The following is a 24,685-nucleotide window of genomic DNA, read 5'->3' as shown; positions in this document are numbered from 1 at the left end:
AACAGAGACAAAGAGAAGCTTGCGCTTGGGTCAGATTATGTATTGAACTATTAAAACAGCGATATATTCGAAGCTGTAAGAGAGATGAACACGATAGCTTCCGAATACCATGTGGTTGTTTGGCCACATTGCCGCATTTCACATAAAAATAAAAAATCAGATACTGCATTTAGGTCTCGAAACTTTGCAAAGCTATGAAGTTTAGGTTCTAATGGAAGAGGATGAAAATTCGTTGTGGGTCACGTAAGTCACAGTAGGCTTTAGTGTAAAAGAGCATTGAACAAGGGTAGGGAGCGGGGGGGGGGGGGAGGGGAGCTCGCAGTTGTCTGGTCGAGCCAACGTTTGGACAAGTGCACATGGCTTGAGACGAAGACAAGCCCACTTGTCGAAACGTTGGCTCGACCTGAGAACTCTGGCTCCCTCCGCTCCTCTACCCTTGTTCTGTACTCTTTCATTCCGCGTAGCCATCCTCGCCCTCTCGTTCTGTCAAGTAGGCCTTAGTGCCATTCTGCTGACCTTCATCGATGATAGCAGTGAACCTCAATTGCATAATTTAAACTTTTTGTTCACACAGTAATACAAAAGTCTACTCAGTACACGTTTCCTGAACGCACCTTATTATTTACCGTTCTCATTGATGGCAGCAACACTTATGCTCTTCTGCCGGAGTGGTGTAGTGGTTAGAGCATTCAGCTACTTTACTTATTTATTTTTTATTTTCAGTACACCCTGCAGCGCCGAAGCATTATAGACCAAAAGATGCAGGATCGAATCCCGACCTCGTCGGTCGCTTGTCGGGGAAGGCCAAAAGCTAGGCGCTCATGTACTGTGCGATGTCAGTGCACGCTAAAGAGTCCCAGGTGGGTGAAGTTTCCTGAGTCCTCCACGGTCGATCGCCGCCATAGAGGGAGAGAGAGAAGGGGAGGATACACGCAGCGGTGAACTGTGCCGGCAGGAGCGTGCGCTGCACCGGCTGCGTAGCTGGTTACGAGGAACAATGGAGTGGACGTGTGAACAGCATCATTCTACGATAGTTTGACACGATGCGTTTTTCCATGCAGATAGCGGGATGTCTTCAAATTTACGCGGTATCGGACGCCTCAGGTGTCATCGCCGCATTTACGCCCGCCGTTTGTGGCAGTCATGGTGACTTCGCTGGATATAACAAGGTCTGGCAACCATCTTGGACCATTGGTCCCTCACACAAGTACAGCTCATCACCAACGGCACGGCCATTTCCTCGGGACATAAACGGACGCGAGCGACCCGCGCCTTCCAGTGGGCGTATGAACAGCATCATTCTACGGTTGTTTGACATGATTCTTTTGTTCATGCAGATAGCGGGATGTCTTCAAATCTACGCGACATCGGACGCCCCAGGTGTCATCCCCGCATTTGCGCCTGCAGTGTTTGGCCGCCATGGTGACTTCGCTGGATATAACAAGTCCTGGCAACCATCCTGGACCATTGCTACCTCACACAAGTACAGCTCATCACCAACGGCATCACCATTTCTTCTGGACATAAACGAACGCCAGAGACCCGCGCCTTCCAGTGGGCATGTGAACAGCTTCATTCTACGGTTGTTTGACACGATGCATTTGTTCATGCAGGTCATTAATGACACTTCCATGTTTGCTAAGAAGTCCAGTAATGCCTGTCGTCTGCTGTTCCCACACCCACGAGTGCTACTAGGTTTGCTTGTGCAGTCATTTGATGTGTTTTGCCAGCTGCTCTTGCAGTCGGGAGACGTAGAGTTTTACCCTGGTCCTTGTTTCTGTGGTTCAGGTGTTGTTACGCGGTCTAGAGACAATGAAAGAGTTGAAACCCTTCAGGGAAAGCTGAATGTTATATTGAATTTGTTACAAAGTGTTAACGCACGCACTGCTAGATTGGAAACGGAACAGTCACGTCTAGTTACTTCCATTACTGAGATTAAACAATTCTAGGTAACTATGAAGAAGAGTATTTCTGATATTGATGTGAGGCTGTCTGCGATGGAAACCAAAACATCAACCGCTGACGTAGCTCGACAAGAGCTGCCAGCCCTGCTTAAACTCGCGGACAACCTGGCTCTTCAAAATGCCAGACTGCGGGTTTCTCAATCTCATCTGGAAGACAGGCAGCGAAGAGACAACGTAATATGTTCTGGGTTGCCTGACAGTCCATCGTAAACATGGGACGAAACCGAAGTAAAGCTGTTAGACAACATTTCCAGCTGCTTTAGTCCAGCGCTTACAAAGGATGCGTTTGAACGTGGTCATAGAATTGGTGGATTCTCAGACGAACAATTCCGCCCTGTTATCGTGAAGTTGCGCTCATTTAAAACGAAGCCAGAGTTTCGATCTCAGTCTACAAACTAACAGATAAAAGTATCACCGTAAGTGAAAATTACCCGTTTCAAACACGCCAGGCCAGGAAAAGAATTTGCTTCAGTTCGTTAAGGGACAGGACGTGTATTATAAACTTAGGTACAACAAACTGCATATTAATGGACAATGCTACAGCTATAACCGTTCTCGAGATTGTGTTTTCATTGAAAGCAATGTTCGGAAACCTACACCATTTCTAGATGGTGAAACCAGTGACGTCACATCTGGCTTATTGCATACTAAGCATGCTGATCGCTTGGATTCTTTGCCGGACCACAATCAGCATTCAAGTATCGATACACCGACCTGACAGGTCCCGCGTCGTAGGGATGTGCGAGGGGCAGTGGGTCGGCACCTGGTTCTGTAAACTCGCTTTCTGTTTGTTTTACTAACATAAGAAGCTTATTACCTAAGCGCGATGAACCTAATTCTGTCATTGATTCGCGTGATGCTGACGTTTTTTTATTAACGGAAACATGGCTTTCTTTCATGATAGCGAACAAGGAACTGTTTGATTGTAGAAAGCGTTATAATGTGTTAAATGAGACGAGGTCAAAGATGTGGCGGAGGAGCTTTAATAGCTGTCAGGGATAATTTTGTTGCATCACCTATTAATTTTTCTAGTAGCTTTGAGTTGGTTTTGGTAGAACTTGGTGCACATTTCAAGATGATGGTTTTGGGCATATGTTACCATCCCCCGTCTTCGAGCCAGACTTTTGTTGACGAATTGCATGACGCCCTTAACCTAATCACTGTGCGTTTTCCGAGCATGCCTATTCTCTTAACTGGAGACTTTAAGTACCCCAGTATAGTGTGGACTAATACTTATACTTATCTGAGCCCTTTCTCCACAGAATGTAACAAGTTTTTAATGACATGTTTTGACTTCAACCTTTCACAGTTAGTCTCTAAATCTACTCGAACTGATTCATCCACATCTATCGTTTTAGATCTTGTTCTAACTAACGTACCACATTTTATCTCTTCGGTTTTGCACCTGCCTGACCTCAGTGATCATTCCTTGCTGCACTTTGATGTGCAAATTCCTGCTTGTAGCCACCTCAATCAGATTAAGCGCATTAGAGATCATAAACGGGCCGACTTTGACGCCATTAACCGCGAACTAGCTCTTTTTCTGAACGAATACTTACCTGGGTTCTCTTTGCATTCTGTTGACACTAACTGGAAATTATTTAAGTGCACCGTCGAATGTCTCTCTAAAACTTTCGTGTCGCTTAGGCCCTTGAGGTGCAACAGGGAATCTCTTTGGTTTAATAATCTTTTAAAAAGACCTTCCAATAAAAAAAAAAATCGTTTGTTTCGCTCTGCCAAGTTGTCAAATTCTAAGCAACGATGGGAATCATATTTCCTCGCGGGCAGCAGAGCACAAAGCTGCGGTAAAAAACTCCAAGGAGCCATTCTTTAACTGTACTTTACCTGCTATGTTGACTAACATTCCCAAAAAATTTTGGAACATTGTCAACAAGAAAAACCCATACACAATATTACTCACATCTTCTGACGGCGTTGCGTTTCCTTCTAACGAATGTGCTTCTATTCTTAACAATGTTTTCGCGGCAGCTTTTTCTGACAATGTTTCTCTTGCTAATCACGAGTGCCCTATTTTTGAAGCTGTTCCCATGAATCCAGTTCTATTCGAGGTATCAGGCCTCCTTAATCTTATTGAAAATCTTAAGGCCTCCTCCTGCTGCGCTGGTGACAATATTTAGTCTAAATTTTTGATAAACACGAAGTCATCCTGCTCCATAATTCTTGCTAAATTATTTTATAAGTCTCTTGAAACAGGTTGTATTCCCTATGATTGGAAAGTTGGGAAGGTGATTCCTCTGCTTAAGTCTGGAAATAAACATTGTCCTCATAACTTTCGTCCTATATCACTCACTAGTATCCCTTGTAAGATCATGGAATATCTTATATACTCGCAGCTAGTTTCTTTTTCAGAGCCGAATTCCTTTTACAGCATAAAGCCGCGTTCAGACTACGTGCGCATCCGTCATAAGTATCGTATTTATCGCAGTGCGCATAGCGACTGGAACTCCCGTTTACGTAGCTTGCGACCGCGCATGTTCACACTGGGCCGTTCGGTAAGATGCGTTCTTTACGACCGGCCAATCAGCGCTCTCAACATGCCCAGGTAGCACAAAGTGGGCTATGAAGGGTGGGCCCCGGTGGGCCCGATGTAGGCAATGCAGGACAGCCCCGGTGGGCTCAATGTGGGTGCTGCAAGAGGGGCCGACGTAGGCCCGAAGCGGGCTGTCGACAAAGCCCCAATTGGCCCCACTAGGGGCCGATGCAGGCAGCCCTTGCGGGGCTGCCCACATTATTCCGGCATTGTTAAAAGGGCACATCCCGCCAACTCCCCGCGATGGTCCTACTTTGGACCGATTTGGGCAGCCGCTTTGGAGGAACATTTTTTTTTTATTTCAGTTAGCCCCTCAGAAAATGACATAGGACCAATGCGGGTTCTATAGCGCTAGCCACACTTGGGCTTGCCCACATTATTCTCATAGGGGTCCGACGTAGGAAATTGACGGAAAGCCCTAGTCCAAGTTTTCCCAATCAATATTTAGGCACATAATTAAGTAATTACTTTATACATGTCTGCACTTTCTAAACAGCTACAATATTAAGTTTTACAATAACTCATAGCATTCATCCAGCCGAAATGACTTCATGTACATCTTGTTCAGGCTATGGAGATGTGTGTTCTGAACAGTAATATCGTACTGCGAGTTGCAGGCTGTCCAAAGCAACCACATAAGAGGCAACAGTTAGCAATCAGTTTGTTTTAGTATATGTAGCGCAATTTGCACGAGCGCGAGAACTAAAGCCATGTAAATTTCTAATCGACTAAACATGGCCACAACTGTTATACAAATCATCTATAACAGTAATTTAGGGCAACATCTAATGCAAATAAAAGTTGGAAACAATGATTACGCAATTGCACGCACGCCTTCTAGCCCCATTACGGCCGATGTGGGACCTACAGCGGTTTTGTGTGGGCAGCCCCAATTGGGCTGGGTGTTGGTTTTGAACCTAAAGCCCACTTGCTATTGCACGTGCCTTCAAAGTCCCCACAAGGGACCAATTTTGGTATCATGCGGGCCCTCCCGTCTTCCAGCCCCATTACGGCCCATGTGGGATATAAAGCAGTTTTATGTGGGCAGCCCCAATTGGGCTGGACGTTGTTTTTGAACCTAGAGCCCACCTGCTGTTGCACGCGCCTTCAAAGCCCCCACAAAGGACCGATTTTGGTATCATGCGGGCACGCCCGCGTTCCAGCCCCATTACAGCCTATGTGGGACCTAAAGCGGTTTAGCTAAGGCTGCCTCATTTGGGCTTCACGAGGGCTTGCCCAAATTGAGCCCTTATTCATATTTCACCTGCCCTCAAGTAACCTACAAGGGGCCGATTTGGGCAGCATGTGGGTAAGTCCGTTTTCTTGCCCCACTACGGCCGATGTTGGTCCCACAAAGATTTAATGGGGGCGGCCTCACTTCGGATCTATGAGGGCTTTCCCATAAAAAGCCCACATTTAGGTTGGATTGCCCTCAAATATCCGGCAAGGGACCCTTGTGGTCTGGATGCAGGAATGTGCTCTGCATTAGCCCAAGAAACGCCGCTATGGGACCCATGCAGGAGGAGCAGGGGCAAGCCCAAATGGGGCTTGCCCACATTTGCCCCATCGGGGACCGATGCAGGTTTTATGATGGTTGCCCCAGCCCCACTTGCCTACATCGGACCTACTGGGGCCCCACATTCTGTGCTACCTGGGTGGCGCTGGTTAGCAAGCGGCTGATAGCGGAGGTCTGGGCTCTTCAAGCTCAAAATGAGATGTGAAAGAAAAGACTGGACACAAATAAAATACGAAAAAGAACAATGGGTATATTAACAATTAACAACTCGATTATAAATACACTTCGTTTCACACACGCACGTTCGCACACAGTTTTCAAACGTCCGCTCACCGTGTTGACGCACCGCTCACTCCTTCGCACATTTCACGCGCCCGCTCTCATTGTCGATGTACTGCGCACTCCTGCTCGGTGTCCCGTGATCGCACTCTCTCGCACCAAAACAGGCGTACGGTCCGCCTGCATCCCTGCTTGCGATTTTACCAGTGCCCCGGAGCGATCTTGGAGACGGGCCGGGGCGGTGACTCAAAGGCCGTACTACTGACTCCAAACAATGAGCCGGGGCGCGCGGCAGACTCGGAAACGTCCGCGGAACCTCGTCCCCCCTCAGAAAATGCTGTTTTCTTTTTCTCTTTTACGGTGAGCTTCTTTCAAACTTCGACGAGTCCGCACCAGCTCCGTTCTGCGGCCCGACTGCAACGTCTCCCCGCATCGGCCTTTCGCTGCAGGCCAACTGTTTCCTCACTTGTCAACGGAGCCGAGGGGCTGCGAGAATGCACGGGGATGAAGCGGGCATCCCCCGCCTCCATAACCTCACTTTTCTAAACTAGAGGAAACATTTGCTTGTTGAGAGCTTGCTCGCGCATGAAAAAACGGATTGATAAACCACTTACTACTTTGACTCAGCGCACTGGTAATTTGCAGCCAGGCATCGTTTAACGCTTCTCTCTGTGCGATTTCAGCTACTCGTAGTAGAGACAGTAGAGAGCCGGCCTTTGCCGAACTTTTTTTATGAGAGGCTCATAATTCCACAGCGAAGATTCCGCACTGCACATGATCAAGCTGCGGACAGACACAATCACCGACACAGACACAATCACCGACAAAACACCAATAACACCGGCGAGCCGAGACACTGCAGCAGAGTAGGAGCGTTGGATGATGTCGCCTACTAGTGGTTTGCGCGCGAAATCTGAAAGGACCGGAAGCCCCGTGACCGGAAAGGGAAAACCGAAACGGCTGTGCGCATTGGTCGCGCGTAACGGACGTATCTGTAATAGTCGTAAAAGTCGCGGGTCCTCCGACATTTACGCCCATGCTGGCTGCGTACGTTGCGCATTTTACGCTCAATACGACAGCAGTCTGAACAGACACGTTACGTTTTTATGCGCTTACGCTTACGATCCTTACGAACGATACGTGCGTTGCGCACGTAGTCTGAACGCGGCTTAACCCAGCATAGATTTCGCAAGTAACTTTCATTCGAAACTCAGCTAATATGCTTCACATATGACCTTCATTGAATCATTGATCGCGGGCTTCAGGCAGATTGCATATTTATTCACTTCTCTAAAGCGTTTGACAAGGTCTCTCATGAACTTCTCTTCCTTAAATTAAATAGCCTGAACGTTGACCCTAGCATGCTTGTATGGCTGAAGAGTCTTCTTTCAAACAGTACACAGTACGTTACAGCAAGTAACGTTGATTCACATTCTGTACCTGTCCGTTCTGGCGTGCCTCAGGGGTCCGTCCTCGGGCCCCTCCTTTTTCTCATCTATATAAATGACTTACCGGTTAACATTTCTTATTAAATTAACCTTTTTATTGATGACTACGTTATTTACCGTGTAATTATTGACGATAATGATGCCTCTTGCCTTCAGTCTGATATCAACAAGGTTCTTGATTGGTGTAAGGAATGGAATATGAAATTAAATAATAATAACTGTAAGCATATGCACATTTCTCGCAGTTCCAGCATACCAACTACTTATCAGATTAACAATGTTTTTCTTGAGACTGTGTATTCTTACAAGTATCTCGGTGTCTACGTTTCTTCTAACCTATCTCGGAAACCCCACGTTGACTGTATCATAAACAAATTGTAAAGAAGACAAAGAATGGAAAACGCTGCGAGCTAGCTGACGGCATTCCTCGGCCTTCTGTACAATATCTGATAAAGCACTGTACTCAGAGGCATCTGGATGGTATGGCAAAATTGTGTCCAGAGTTCAAGATGGTTGACGGCTGTATAAGAGAAAGAAGGGCGAAATACCAGTTGTTGCTTGGGTGGCAGTGTTGTACGCGAACGTTACGAATGGCAGTACCTGGTCCCAGTTGGAGCTTCCAGATTCAGATGTAACATACATTGCGAGCATGTCCCCAACCGTACGGTTGAAGCGCTCCGTGGGGCCATTTGTTTGCGGGTGGTACGCAGGTGTAGCCCGATGTATCGATTTACAAGACGACGGGAGCTCTTGGACTACGGAAAAAAAAACATGACCTCTATCACTCAGTAGCTCGCGAGGGGAGCCGTGTCGAACAATGAAGTGGTGCAGAAGAAAATGGGCTACCTCTCGGGCTGTCGCCGCGGGAAGTGCAGCAGTCTCGGCGTAACGGGTCAGGTGGTCGACGGCGACGATGACCCATCGATTACCAGCGGCACTGCATGGTAGCGGACCATAAAGGTCTATTCCCACGCGATCAAACGGGCGAGCTGGACACGGTAAAGGCAGGAGAGGGCCAGCGGGGTGGCGAGAAATCTTGCGTTGTTGACAGGCGGTACAAGAACGAATGTAGCGACGTACGAAATTATACATTCCCCGCCAGTAGTACCTCTGACGAATTCGATCATAGGTTTTGAGGACGCCGTCATGAGCGCTTTGCGGGTCAGTATGGTAGGCGCAAACCTCGGAGCGGAAGTCGCGCGGAATGACAAGAAGCCACGTTCTGCCGTCTGAGCTGTAGTTCCTTCGGTATAGAAGGCCGTCCCGAATGGCGAAAGGGGAGGCCTGTCGGCGGAGTGCCCGAGGATGCGTAGCCGCGGAAGTAGTGCCAAGGATATCTAGCAGGTTAGAAACCCGAAGATCTTGTCGTTGCTCGAAAGGCATATCCTCAATGGTGAGTGCTGACAAGGATGCTTGAGGAGGGGACGATGAGTTAGGCGAGCGCACCGGTGACCAAGAAAGAGCGTCGGCGTCAGAGTGCTTGTGGCCAGAGCGGTACACTACACGGATGTCGTATTTCTGAAGCTTGAGAGCCCAGCGCCCGAGACGGCCAGACGGATCCTTGAGAGACTCGAGCCAGCAGAGAGTGTGATGATCTGTAACTACCTCGAAGGAGTTATCGTATAAGTAAGGGCGGAACTTCGTTACAGCCCACACGATTGCTAGGCACTCCTTTTCGGTAACGGAGTAGTTTGACTCGGCTTTGGTAAGAGCACGGCTTGCGTAGGCGACAACGTATTCTGAGAAGCCAGGCTTGCGCTGGGCGAGGACGGCGCCGAGGCCGACACCACTGGCATCGGTGTGAAGTTCTGTAGGTGCAGTAGGGTCGTAATGGCGAAGGATTGGCGGTGACGTCAGAACATTGCGCAGTGTCGCGAATGCATCATCGCAGGTTGGCGACCTATAGGAGAGATTAGGGGTGCCTTTCAAGAGCTGTGTAAGGGGGGCTATGATGGTTGCGAAATTCCGAGCAAAACGACAGAAGTACGAGCAGAGGCCCACGAAGCTTCGCAGTTGTTTCAAACTGGTCGGTTTCGGAAAGTCAGCGATGGCGCGCAGCTTCTCAGGATCAGGCAGAACTCCATCTTTACACACAACATGTCCGAGTATTGTGAGCTGGCGGGCACCAAAGCGGCACTTTTTGAAGTTCAGTTGAAGACCTGCGCGGGTTAGGCAGGTAAAGACCTGGCGAAGTCGAGTCAGGTGGGGCGGGAAGTCGGTTGAAAAGACGACGATATCATCGAGGTAGCATAAACAGATGTTCCATTATAGGCCGGGCACTACAGTGTCCATCATTCTTTCAAATGTGGCTGGGGCGTTACACAGTCCGAATGCATAACATTAAATTCGTATAGTCCGTCTGGAGTAATAAAGGCGGTCTTAGGACGATCCGCCTCTGCCATGGGCACCTGCCAATACCCGGAGCGTAAATCGTGTGAGGAAAAGAATTCTACGCCTTGCAAGCAGTCTAGGGCATCATCGATTCGTGGGAGGGGGTACACATCACGACGAGTGATTTTGTTGAGGCGGCGATAACACAAAATCGTATGGAGCCATCCATCTTTTTAACTAGGACCACAGGAGACGAGCATGGGCTACAGGATTCTCTAATTACTCTGCGTTGGAGCATGTCATCGACTTGTTGGGCAATAACACAGCGCTCAGTCGGGGACACACGATACGGCCACTGATGGAGAGGTTGGTGAGCGCCAGTGTCGATGAGGTGGGAAACGGTCGTCGTGCGGCCCAAGGAAGATTGCGGGATGTCGAACAACAACATAAATAACGCAAACCGCATACTAGGGTACCTTCGGAGACATTTCTCTCGTTCATCCAGTTCTTTAAAACTATTGCCTTATAAACTCAAGTAAGCTCTAAATTAGAATATTCTGCGTCTGTCTGGAGCCCTGGCATTGGTTCATTTGTTTCCGATTTGGAAGCTGTGCAGAACCGCGCCTGTCGCTTCATGCTGTCAAACTATCACAGAACTCAGGTAGAACGAAAGGAAGAAGATGGTTTGCACGGCATGAAAAAGAACTGAACAAGGGTAAATGGGGTACGCCTCAGTTCGCAGATGAGCCAACATTTCGACAAGTGGACTTGTCTTCGTCTTCGTCACAGAACTAGTACTGTAACTGCAATGAAATCAAGTTTGTCCTCTTCACTTCTATCTCACCGCAGATCAGTACCACCATAACCCTTTTTCATAAAATTTACCACACCAGCTAACTGAAAGAAAGATTACTAACAAGACTATCTTACATATCAGTGCGCATTGATCACCGCCATAAAGTTGGGGTTTCATCTAGTCACACAAAATGTTTCCATGACTCATTCTTACCTAGAACTTGTGTCTGTTGGAATCACCTTCCACATGATATCGCATGTATACCAGATAACGACGCATTTCGCAAAGCCATATTTTTTCTTTGAATATCTATGCTTGTTACTATGTCAATATTTGCCCTTTACTTCCTAAACATAGATTTTATTTATCCCCATTGCATTCTGAACTTTTGTTTTCTTTTTGTTTTTGACGCCTGTTTTTTGTGTATTTATACTGTATTTTTCTGTAACTTTGCTGTAATTTCATATACCTTTATGCATCCCGCTCCCCTCTGTAGTGCCCCCGGGCCCTGAGGTTAAATGATATATAAATGGCGTCTCTGATAGCCGGAGTCGGTTTGGGGCATTACACCCCAAAACAGTGACCAAACCAATCTTCTACTCTGTTTACTTTCTAATCACACGCACATCTGACTTGAAATACCATCCGTTAAAGTATACATAAAATTCAATTGTCAGTCACGAAAGTATTGTTTTTCGCGCTGACGAGGCTTAACGACAGCAAATATTATTTAAACAAGGCGTGTTGCGAGTGAAATAATAGAAGTGCAAACGCTATTGATAGATAAACGAGAAACATAAACCTGAATTTTATCAAAATGACTTAACGAAAAGGTCACTAACCGACCGTACATAACACCCTCTACTTCTTTTGGCTCTCTAGTACCTATGGAGTTCATTAAGCTCTGTGTATAGTGTCAAGCGCTTTGCAGACATACTGGGTTTTCTCAAATGCATGCGTGAAAATCATCATGAATCAACAACAAACTACTAAGAAGTAAGGCAGACACACCTATTGGGAGAAAAGGCGCCCGCAAAATGTTAGTGAGCTTCGGGATGATTGCAATATGTCAAAAAAGATGTCAAAAGCTTCCCTTAAAAAAAGCAATCCTCTGTCGCTTTCAAATATATAATGAGGTAATTAGGCATGCTGCACCCACGAAGCGGTTTCAGCTTGGAATATAGTCAATGGTCTCGTTGGTGCACAATTGTAGATTCTGCTGCCTCGGAGGATTAGTTTCCGGCGCTTAACGGCAGCACCCTATGATGCGGATTCGATTTCGGCAGCGACAGATGCTCTTCAATAGAAGCGAAACCGCAACACGGATGAGAGTGCACTTTCAAGAGAGTTGACGTGGATGAGCACCAGAGGTCAATTTTCCCGAGCCCCCCCCCCCACCCCCCCCCCCGGCGCCTTTCATAGCCTGATTCGCATCAGGAGGTGAAACCCCTGAACCCAAAATGGTATTCTAATTTTCACGACTTCCCATTAACAAATTCAATAAAAGTAAACGCCACAAGAACTTGTATTTCAAGAATTTTGGACAACCAAAAAGTAAGCCCTAAACGCAGCATTTGTCTATATGGGGAACAATAACACTCGCCTGGAAAGTTCACTGATGCAGCGAGTAAGTCATCGTCGATTTTTATAGTGTGAAACGTTACTCCGTTATTGCGACCACGTTACAAATGTAAACGGTACTAAATGCTGCATTCCTTGTACTGGCAATTTAAATACTACGATCTAAGGGCAGAGCTGGCGAAAGTGAATTAAAATATTGAATAAAAGGTAACATATACACAAGTTGTGAAGAGGAAGCAGTACACGAGGAACATTCCAGTCAGTGGCATCGTGATCGCGGCGCGTGTTGGACCTGACTGTGTTCGCTGTCGCTGTGTTCGCCGCTGATCTGCCCAGTCCTGCTGATCTGCTCAATAAACCCCAGTCTTACATTTGATGGAGGTGCGGGGTAAGATCTATTCTATCGCCCTGAAACTCCGCAGCCGCACATTACCACCTCCTGCGATGCCTGAGGAGGTTAACCACCAAGCCGTACAAGTTGGCTCGGCCATCATGTCTCCCGGCTCCCTCCATCAGCGAGACCCCGCCATCTTCAGCGGCACTGACGACCATGACGTCGAGGACTGGCTGACATCCTATGAGCGAGTGAGTGCTTACCACAAATGGGACGCGGAAACAAAGTTAAGCAACGTGATATTCTATCTCACCGGCGTAGCCAATCTTTGGTTTCGGAATCATGAAGCAGACATTCCATCATGGTCCGGGTTTAAAGCCATCTTCTCTGAAGTTTTCGGCTGTCCGGCTGTGAGGAAACTCTGCGCTGAACAGCGCTTGCGTGTGCGGTCTCAGCAGGCTGGCGAGAATTTCACTAGTTATATCGAGGACGTAGTCGACTTGTGCAAGCGTGTGAACGCACAATGTCGGAGGCTGACAAGATCAAGCACATTGCAAGGCATCGATGACGACACCTTTCAAATGCTGTCGGCTCGAGATATCCGCACCGTCGCGGAAGTGGTCACTCTGTGTCAAAGTTATGACGAACTGCGCAAACAAAGGGCCATAACTCGCGCGAACACCATGCACTCTGAGTCACTTGCTGGCCTGATAGATGCAGGCGAGCATTCTGCGCTACTGTCACAAATCAAGAGCTTCATTCGGGAGCAAGTTTCTCGATAGCTATCCTTTATGTCCTGCCATCAAGAACCTTCCTCCCACCTAGCTACCAGTTTGCTCCAAATTATTCAGGAACAGGTAGCTGAATCTTTTTTTTTCCAACCCCTCAATCCATGCCTGTCGCAGCACCGGTGATATATCCAGCTGCTGCTGCCCGACCACATATGCTCCGCCGCCCCTTGCCTACGTTCAGCCGCCTCCTGGGCCTGCGCGAGAATCTGCACAGTTTATTCGACCGGCTCCAAGGCCACGCAATCCCGGGCGCACGACAGATACCCGGCCAATTTGTTACACTTACGGGCTTGCTGGACATATTTCTCGTTATTCCCGCAACCGTCTCCCAGTGTCGGCACCACCTACTCATGGTTTTGGGTACTCGTCTCCGACGCCTCAGTATTCCGCGCCTACGCAGCCTCCAGCCAGCCGTCATTTCTCCCCAGACCGCTCAGACATGTCCGACCGCCGTTCACCGTCGCCGCAACGTCGCTCTATCTCTCCGATGCGACGTCGACGGAACGCTTCACGTGAAGAAAACTAGAGGCCGTAGTTTCTGAGGCGAGAACTGCGACCCCGTCGAACTTCCCAAGTCCTTATCTGTCGCCGGCAAACCTAACTGAAGTTTTCGTCGAGGGTGTTGCTGTCATGGCTCTAATTGATACTGGTGCTGCGATTTTGATAATGCACGCAAACCTATGTAGCACTTTAAAGAAGGTGAAGACGCCAATTGCGGGACTTTCGTTGCAAGCGGCCAGTGCTCAGCATATCAAGCCTTAGCAGCGTGAACCGCTCGAGTAGTTATCCAGAATTCTTTATACGATTGAGTTCGCCGTGCTGCCAAGTTGCTCTCACTCTATAATTTTCGGCTGGGATTTCCTACCGCGTCACACTGATATTATAAATTGTGACCGAGTGGAAGTGGGGTTTTGCGACTGTGCCCGTTGCCTTACCAGATGTTGATGCATCAAATTCCTGTGCTAAAACGCTCGTCACCGAAGATATCGGCCTTATTTCCTGCTCTTCTGTGCTTGTTCGTGTCGCTTGTGCCTCTGTTAGCGATGACACCGTTCTCTTCATACCAGCCGATACTTTCCTGCGCCGCAAGTGCCTTCCATTGCCCTACGCAGTGCTCGCTATTTCCGCTGACCTTTCCATGTTATGGGTCTCTAATCGATTTAACTCCCCTACTGCTTTGCGCCATGGGGAATGCCTCGGAAGTATCCAGCCGATCGCATATCTTCTGATCTTTGAGGAACCTGACGACGCGCCGCATTCTGCCGTGACTGCGCTCAGCTCCCCTTCACCTGCGCTTGCTCCCCCCTCTACAGACTTGTTCCTCCGTTCCATCGACGCCGATCTTCCTCCAGAGCAGCGCACTCGACTTTTGAACCTACTACATCACTTTCGCTCCTCCTTCGACTCTCATCAAAGCTCTTTCGGTCAAACTTCTACAGTCACTCATCGCATCGACACCGGCACCCACACACCACTGCGACAGCGCCCCTATCGTGTGTCTGCAACCGAATGCCAGGCTATCAAAGAGCAAGTCGACCTAATGATTAAGAATGGCGTGATTCAGCCCTCAAGCAGCCCTTAAGCGTTACCTGTTGTCCTCGCAAAAAAGAAAGATGGTTCTAACCGCTTCTGTGTCGACTATCGCCGCCTTAATAAGATTACTCAAAACGACGTCTACCTTCTCCCGTGCACCGACGACGCTCTCGATTGTTTGCAAGGCGCCGAGCTCTTTCCGTTCCGGGTACTGGCAAGCTCCCTCAAAAGCGGCTGATTGCCTGAAAACTGCCTTTGTAACTCCCGACGGCTTGCACGAATTTACAGTTATGCCGTTTGGCCTTTGTAATGCTCCGGCAACATTTTAGCGGATGATGGACACCATTTCGTATGGCCTAAAGTGGAAGACGTGCCTCTGCTACCTCGACGACATTGTCATCTTTTCTCCTGACTATGCCACACACCTCTACCGTCAGAAGCACGTTTGGACTTGCCTATCTGATGGTGGACTGTAGCTGAATTTGAAAAAAATGTCTTTTTGCCGCCCGCCAGCTCACCACTCACAGCCACGTTGTTTCCAAAGAAAGTGTATCTCCAGACCCTGCCAAAGTTCGTGCCGTAGCAGCCTTTCCCAAACCGACTTCTATCAAAGATCTATCTAGCGTCCTTGGGCTGTGCTGTCACTTTCGCCGCCTTATTAGATATTTTGCTTTCATTGCTTCTCCCTTGAAAGAACTTCTGTCCGGCAGTTCCGACCTTTCGTCGTGGTCGCCAGCGTGCGACGATTCCTTCAATGCTTTTCCCCACACGCTCTCGGTACCGCCTGTAATACGTCTTCTACCCCACAGAGACTACTGAGGTCCACACAGACGCCGGTGGTATTGGTCTCGGCGCTGTCGTCACTCAGCACAAATCAGGTTATACTGAATACGTGGTCGCCTATGCTAGCCGTACACTCACGAAGGCTGAATCCTATTACCCTGTCACTAAAAGGAGTGCTTAGCGATAATTTGGGCTCTTAGTAAATTCGGCCTTTACCTCTATGGCCGCCCTTTTGTCGTCCTCACTAAAGACCCGTCCGGCAGACTGGCAAGATGGGCCCTTCACCTTCAGGAATATGATGTCCGCGTTATTTACCGTTCCGGCTGCAAGCATCACGACGCCGATGCAGTTTCCCGCTGCCCCCTTACAGCTGACGTCGCGAGCCTTTCCTCTTCCGACGATTCCCCGCCATCGCTTCACATCAATGACATGCCGTCAGCGCAGCGGACAGATCCTTGGATAAATTCTATCCTAGATTTTATTTCTAATCCTACAGCTGCTCCTACATCGCATTCTCTCCGCCGCCATGCTTCATACTTCGCCATTCGTGATAGCCTCCTTTACCACCGTAACTACTGCGCAGGTGGCCGCAAGTGGTTCCTTGTTGTTCCCCGGCAGCTACGTTTGCAAATCTGTGACTATTTCCACGCTGACCCATAATCCGGTCACGCGGGCGTCTTCAAGACATACAATCGTCTCTGGCTGCGTTATTACTGGCGGGGCATGTACACCATCGTACTCAAGTATGTTCGCTCATGTCTCACCCGTCAACGTCGCAAGAGATCTCCTCAACGTTCGGCTGGAAAGTTGCTGCCGTTACCCAGCCCACCACGTACTTTCGACCGAGTCGGCATTGATTTGTATGGGCCGCTTCCCTACACTGCGGCAGGCAACCGGTGGGCTTTCGTAACCGTTGATCATCTAACGAGGTATGCAGAAACCGCCGCACTTCCATCTGCGACAGCGTCAGAAGTAGCTTCCTTCATTTTGCAGCGATTTGTTCTTCGCCATGGCGCACCTCGAGAGCTGCTCAGCGACAGAGGACGTGTTTTCTTGAATGACGTTGTGAAAGCCTTTCTCAACAAGTGCAACATTATTCATAGAACAACCTGCGCCTATCATCCCCAGACTAATGACATTACTGAGCGTTTCAATTGTACCTTTGGCGACATGCTCTCAATGTACGTCTCCTCCAACCACTCAAACTGGGACCTCGTCCTTCCGTATGTCACGCGCGCTTACAATACCGCAAAGCAGTCTACTACTGGCTCCTCTCCTTTTTTCTCCTCTACGGCCGTCACCCCTCTGCTACAATCGACACCATACTCCCGTATCAGCCAGACATATCAGAGTATACTCCTGCGTCTCAAGCAGCCCAGCATGCGGAAGACTGCCGACAAATTGCCCGCGCATTCACGGCTAGCACCCAGTACCGCCATAAATCCAACCATGACACCAACACTCGACACCGGACTTCTCGTCTGGTGCTCTGTGTGGCTGTGGATACATTCCAATGCTCCCGGACTATCTTCAAAATTTCTTGCTAAACACCATGGCCCATACCAAGTTCTGGAGCGCACCTCTCCGGTAATTATGTGATGGAACCTGTTACGCGATCCCAAGATCTACGTCGGTGCGGACACGAGATTGTTCACTTGCAGCGCCTTAAACCCTATTGCGACCCTGCTGTCTTGATCACGCCGTAAGTCGCCAGGATGTCTCCTCTTCGTCTCGCGGGTAATTGTGAAGTGGAAGAAGTACACGAGGAACATTCCAGTCAGTGGTATCGTGATCGCTGCGTGTGTTGGACCTGACTGTGTTCGCCGCTGATCTGCCCAGTCCTGCTGATCGAGTCCTGCTGATCTGCTCAATAAACTCCCATCTTGCAAAGTAAATAAATCTGAACACCGACATTAGGAACCAAGCGTCTACAAGGAGACATAGAGGGCCATAGGGAAGTAAAGAGATGACACACATGTTATCCCATTCAGTAACTGTATACTAGAGAAATTAGTATATGCATAAAAAACTTCACCATGTCCCTCAAGATAAAAGCGTAAGTAATATGCAAATCTTATGAAGATAAGAAATAAAACGAATAGAGCGATGTTGGGCTCTTTCTCCAGAAATCAACAAAGCTCTAACCATCTGGAGTGCTTTCTTCTATAATTTGCAATCGTTCTGTAACTATACTTGCGCCGCTGAAACTTATTTTATAATTCTGTAAAGAAAAAAAAACAAGCTGAGTCACACACCAGTACATGCACATGCTCTGACACATACGTATGTGCAAAAATAGCACATTTTCTTTTTTTTCTTAGATGATGATATGACAATATACGCTGGCTTGTATATATTGTTTTCAATTTAAGTGGTTTGCATAAAATAAACCTCATTTCGGAGACATCTTTAAGCGTAATGGTTATGCATATACTTCGGAGACAAAGCGCTGATTTTGTTTCGAGACTGTTGTCACTCTTGCTCTTGCCCATGAATTAAAATTTAAAAACTCTTCGGGCTAGCAGAAAATGACAAAGTAGGTGTGAGGTTTTAGAAAACCATTCGCTCTCAGGCTAGGAAGAGAAACGTACATGTACGGCACTCAAGAAACGCCTCCAATTGTAATCCGTCATAAAACCATGGCTACATATTTTTTAAGAATACCTAATACTCTTTTTATTATGTGCTTCAATCAGCAACGCAAATATAACATTTATATCACCCTGAAAAAAGTACAATTGGTTTTAGCAAAACAATTTGGGCCTTTTGAAACAAGAAGAATTTGCATATCTAAACATATGGCATTGCTGAAGAGCTACTGTAACAAGCCCAAATATATTCCCATATAGCGATTATTAATGATCATTGAACAGCTTAAGCTGCATGCCTGTCGAACGTAACTAGGCCTATCACTGTGGTTTCAGTGCGAAATACAAGGACTAATTTCTTCTGATTGTATTTCATGGTAGTCAAAGCAAAGAATTCCACTTGCCTTCAAATGATGCAATGCTTGGGAAAACGACATTTTGCATAAACGATATATGCGAAATATGGCTTCGAAGAGGTTGAATTCAAGTTGTGGATTTTCAGAATGGCCTTTTTATTCAACCAAAATATATTCGCTGATATGCAATACTTACCTTTTGCAAAGTAACTGTACATATTTCATCAGGCTTGTCTAAAGGCTATGTTCCTGTTTTCTGTAGCCACTTGTATTTTTTATTTCGTGAAACGTCGTGTGTGAGAACTTTACAAATGCTCTGAACACGGATAACTTAAGATCTTATTCACACTTCCTTTATACACCAGAGGCTTATGTTTCCCTTATTTTCTTTAAACATGACATACAACGTTTGAAACAGTTTCTCCATTGCTGAGTCTTTTTACCCCTTAATTCGTTCCATCAATCCGGTCTATTCGACCTTTGTATCAACACCGGATGGTAGCTAAACGGCAAACTACAGAAAACTCTTCTTTGCATGGTATTTCTATGATTGCCTCTCAGGAGCATCGAAAAGACATGCAATTTTGTGGTTGGTGCATGGAAAGACTAGGGCGTGAAGAGCATAGTGTAACGATGGCATGTTTGATTGAAATTTCTGCACAGGCTGAAAGGTTGTATGTTCTTAAATGTTGTTAAATGAAAGCTTCCAATCCTACAGACCAGATCGAATTGGCCGAGATATCAAAGCTAATCAATAAGCGCAAGGTGGCCGATATAAGGAAGTATAACATGGACAAAATTGAGCATGCTGTAAAAAACGGGGGAAGCCTTAAAGCGGTAAAGAAGAAATTTGGCATAGGCAAAAACCAGATGTATGCGATAAGGGACAAGGCGGGCAACGTCATCACTAATATGGACAAGATAGTCAAAGTAGCCGAGGAGGTCTATACAGATCTCTACAGTAGCCAAAGTAGTCAGGACCGTAATGAGATTGGCGGTAGGGAAAAACAGTCAGACGTTCCACCAGTGACGAAGGACGAGGTCAAGAAAGCACTAGAAACTATGAAAAGGGGAAAATCAGCTGGAGAGGATCAGATAACTACAGATTTGCTGAAGGACGGGGGGGATATCGTGCTAGAAAAACTGGCCACCCTGTATACGCAGTGCCTGGTGTCATCGACGGTACCGGAACCATAGAAGAACGCAAACATTATCCTCATTCACAAGAAAGGGGACTAAGGACCTTAAAAATTACAGACCAATCATCTTACTGTCTGTTACGTATAAGGTATTTGCTATGGTAATCACTTATAGAACCAGGACAACCTTAGACTGCAATCAAGCAAAGGAAAAAGCATGGTTTCGGAAACGGTACTCTACTATCGATCATATCCATACCATCAATCAGGTGATAGAAAAATGCTCGGAATATAACCAGCCCTTATACATAGAAATCATTGATTGCGAAAAAGCATTTGACTCAGTTGAAACCTCGGCGGTGATGCAGGCATTGCGAAATCAGGGGGTAGACGAGCCGTACGTGAAAGTGCTGAAAGATATATATATAGTGGCTGCACAGCAACCATAGTTCTGCATAAAGAAAGTAACGTTTGGTTGGTTGGTTTGTGGGGTTTAACGTCCCAAAGCAACTCAGGCTATGAGAGACGCCGTAGTGGAGGACTCCGGAAATTTCGACCACCTGGGGTTCTTTAACGTGCACTGACATCGCACAGCACACGGGCGCCTTGCTTTTCGCCTCCATCGAAAAGCGGCCGCCGAGGCCGGGATTCGATCCCGCGTCCTTAAAATTCCCATAAAGAAAGGTGTTAGGCAAGGAGACACAATCTCCCCAGTACTATTCACAGCTTGTTTAGAGGAAGTATTCAGAGACTTGGAATGGGGGCAGTTAGGGATAAGGGTAGATGGAGAATACCTCAGTAATCTTCGATTTGCTGATGACATTGCCTTGCTAAGCATCTCGGGGGATGAACTGCAAATAATGATTGATGACCTAGACAGTAAAAGTAGAAACGTAGGCTTGAAAATCAATATGCAGAAGACTAAGGTAATGTTCAACAGCCTCGGGAAGGAACAGCAGTTTACATTAGGTAGCGAAATACTGGAAGTAGTAGGTGAATATGTCTACTTAGGAAAGGTAGTAACCGCTGATCCGGACCATGAAAAGGAAATAACAAGAAGAATAAGATTGGGATGGAGCGCATTTGGCAAGCACTCGCAGATTATGACTAGCAGCTTACCGGTATCGCTCAAGAGGAAAGCATACAACAGTTGCATCTTGCCTGTACTCACCTATGGGGCTGAAACGTGGAGGCTAACCAAGAGAGTTCTACTTAAGTTGAGGACAACCCAGAGGGCTATGGAACCAAAAATGGTAGGGGTCACATTAAGAGATAGAAAGCGTGCAGAGGGGGTCAGAGAAATAACTCAAGTTACCGAGATTCTAGTGGAAATTAAGAAGAAATGGACATGGGCAGGACATGTAGTGCGAAGAGAGGATAACCGATGGTCGCTGAGGGTAACAAACTGGATTCCAAGGGAAGGAAAGTGTAGCAGGGGGCGGCAGAAAGTTAGGTGGGCAGATGAGGTGGGCAGATGGAACATGGAAATGATAATCACAAAAAACAAAACCTTAGCGAAGGCTCTAATAAATTGTTTCACCTTTTCCAACACCAGACGCTAACCACTGCTGCATGAAAAAAATAGGTAGATTCGTCATTAGCTGCGCGAATTAGGTCCGCCGACATTTTTTTTTTCGTTGGAAGTTCAAGTTTGCAAGTGCAGATATTAAAGCTCAAGCTATAACTGTTACAAATGCTTGAGCACTCGAGCGTGCTCGGGTTTTCGGTACATGGCACTGATGTTCCGGTTGTCTATGTGCACAACACTATGCATGCAAACCATTTTAACATGTCCCGTTTTACATCGTAGCTGTTTGGTCATGCCTGCTATGCCACCATGTTCTCAAGTTTTGCTTAACATAAAGCTTAGGCGCAGATCATTAAGGAATATTTCGTTACGAAGCTTAAAATTTGGCACATGGAGAAGCATGAAAGTATTCTAATGATAAATTAATATTCTATATACCTAAACCCCTCGGCAGCATTGCGATAACGGCGGGCTGAGGTCATGGTTACGTAGGGAAGGAAAGGTCGCATGTAGAAATAATGGGTAATTTATCATATCAGAGTAGAAACTTGTGCTAGTTGATACGGCACCAAGGGCGGGACAAGGACGATCACAGAACGAGCACTGATATGTTTTTCTTTGTTTGCCCCTCTTTTGCCCTTCATGTACTTTTTTTCTCGTAGTGCGTCTTCGTTTGTCATGATTTTCTTCTGTTCTTTTTTTGTTTCTTTATGCTATTTCTGTATGACCTATGGGTTGCGCTCGCTAATGCGAATACTACTGAATAAGCAGAGGAACATACATAGGTCTCCTTATTTCGCTCGAAGTTGTGCCTCTTGAGTGACACGAGAATCAGGGTTCCGCCGATCATTGTCGCTTAATAAGAAAGACTGGCGACCGTGATAATGTTCCAAAGGGGGGGGGGGGGGGGCAACTGCCATCAATTTATATTCATGATGAAAACGTTCTATGAAAAGAGCACTCGCTGGAACAATATATTTCATTTGGCCTATGTCACAGCATATACTTGCGGACTTCCAATTATTTTAAAATCCTACTGCTGCACGTTTGGTTCCAACCCGTATACAGCGCTTCTACCATGCAGTTCCATCACCAATACCAGCCGCACACTATGCGTCATGAAGACAAGGCATATAGTTTCGCCCATAATACAAGCGGAAGCGGTGTCTTTTCGGTACTGCTCCAGTGAACTTCGCTTTATACCCGTGTCACATTCAAAATCAGTGCGTATTCAAAAAGACGCTGGATCACTGTGGTTTTGCAAAACAGTTTCTGGCACCACTTTCTGCTTTTATTGGACAGTGCGGGCTGACCAGTTTGAAGGTTCATGCACGCTGTAATATGTGTATTTGGGTTCTTGATAAATTTGTCAAGTAAGCTGTAGTCATAAAATGAAGATGAATAAAGATAAATGGTTTGGTTATGCCGAGCTCTAATTCTCGCATAGGTGCAACAGTGGAGAGATTAACTGCATTTCAGCAATACGCGTTGAGCCTTTGTTATTTACCTTTTTCTGTGGAATAATGAGCAGCTCGTGTATTAAAATTGTTGGCTCACTGCACTCTGATGTTTCAGAAAACGACCAAAGAATTGCGGAAGCTGGAAAGAAGATATTTTCAGCTAGTTACCAAAAATGCGCCGAGAAAGAACACTTCGGGGTAAGCATCTTGAGTCATTTTGAATACATAACAATCCTTCGAGACAGAAAGCATTGCAAATATTGCAATTGTATTATTCTAAATAAACTCATTGCTCTTATAAGTATGAGCCACCACTAATAACAAGCGGACACTCCGTATGTGCCTAAAATGTGTATAGATAAGTGGGTCACATCATGGTTATAAAAACATCTGTAGGAAATCGACTTTAATCTGCAGACCGCATGTTGTTCCTCTGCACGAGTACATTATAGATATTTTTTACCTTTTAAAATTCTCAATGATAAACAAATGTATCTTTAAAATAATCGTTCACGAGGCAGTAATGCGTAAACGTTTCTTAGAAACAGCGTCGCGTCAGCACCATTTTTTTCATAATGCCGTCCTAAAGTATATCTTTTAATGCATCACAATAATTTTTTTTTTAAAAGCAATAAGGTTAGCAGCCGATTTTGTCTTGGGTATTCCTGTTATTTTAAGTGCATTATGCCTTGTGACAACACTAGTTTGATTTAGCGAATACTGGAACATGACGCCACAGCTAAACTCTACCCATCTTAAAAAAGCACTAAGTTTCCGCGTAGTACCTGAGAAGTGTCACTATAATGCAGCTAAACATTTACAACCTTTTTCATTTCCAATAACATCACCTCCGACAATTAGTGCTTTGAAACTGCACACGAACGCCATACTTTGTCAGCGTTTTTCATTAATTAATGCTGATATCAGACAACATTTATATACAGATACAACCATTATTTGGTTAGTTAACGCAGCGCGAAGACACGTTCTAATTGCTCATGTAGAGCACCTGATTTAAATTTGGGCTGCTTATGCACTAACCAGTATCGACAGTTAAGACCCATTAACCCTCCCTCACAAAGATTTCGACCCCAAATTGTACAGTATCCGAAAAAAGCAGTTCGTCAATGACGATCTCTCTTCATTGCTACTTAAGCAATAAGGACGAAATTGAAATCTTTTAAAATTTTATGACATTGTTTGCGTTTATGTGCAGCTGTCGGTGCTTCTTGTATGTGCAATATTAATGATTACAATATTGTCATCAGCAAATTTCGATAGAAAATACGCTATTAGACTAACCTGAGGAATGCCACTATTTCATAAATGTAGCGGCCAATTAAAAATCAGTTGATCAAGTAATAAATACATCATCAATATTTTCCCAGAGAGAAAGACACAGATAATCACATTTTCAACAATACTACACGCGATAATGAATTCTTTGCAAGGAGTAAACGCAACCATAACAAAATCATTACGCACACAATGGCGATGAAGATCTATGCTTACCTGTGGTGTATACGGCTAAATGAACTCGTCCATGCTTTTTGCAAAATACTTGCGCTCTTCAGTTTCGAATTCAATATATATGCATTAGTTAGCTGGCTTTGGGTATCAGATGCCAAGGAAACTTTATATAGTACTCCTTCTAGAGAGACGGAAAAGGACATGAGTTACGAGCAAAACAAACATAAACACATGCGA

General features: G+C 46.3%; 1 protein-coding gene across 2 annotated transcripts in view; it reads left to right on the top strand.

Moving 5' to 3' along the window:
• LOC146174891 (uncharacterized) overlaps window positions 1–24,685 on the top strand; it is a 134,595-nt gene that overhangs the window by 89,446 nt on the left and 20,464 nt on the right. For both annotated transcript variants that reach the window (XM_084583241.1, XM_084583240.1), the window contains exon 8: window positions 23,094–23,176. In XM_084583241.1, the coding sequence (XP_084439367.1) occupies window positions 23,094–23,176 (83 nt within the window). The remainder of the gene's footprint in view (window positions 1–23,093; window positions 23,177–24,685) is intronic.

Source organism: Amblyomma maculatum, chromosome 11, assembly GCF_055883805.1.
Source record: "Amblyomma maculatum isolate TAMU_Amacu chromosome 11, ASM5588380v1, whole genome shotgun sequence".
Taxonomy (NCBI): domain Eukaryota; kingdom Metazoa; phylum Arthropoda; class Arachnida; order Ixodida; family Ixodidae; genus Amblyomma; species Amblyomma maculatum.
The sequence above is the reverse complement of the archived record's forward strand: the minus strand, read 5'-3'. Positions and strand labels throughout refer to the sequence as shown.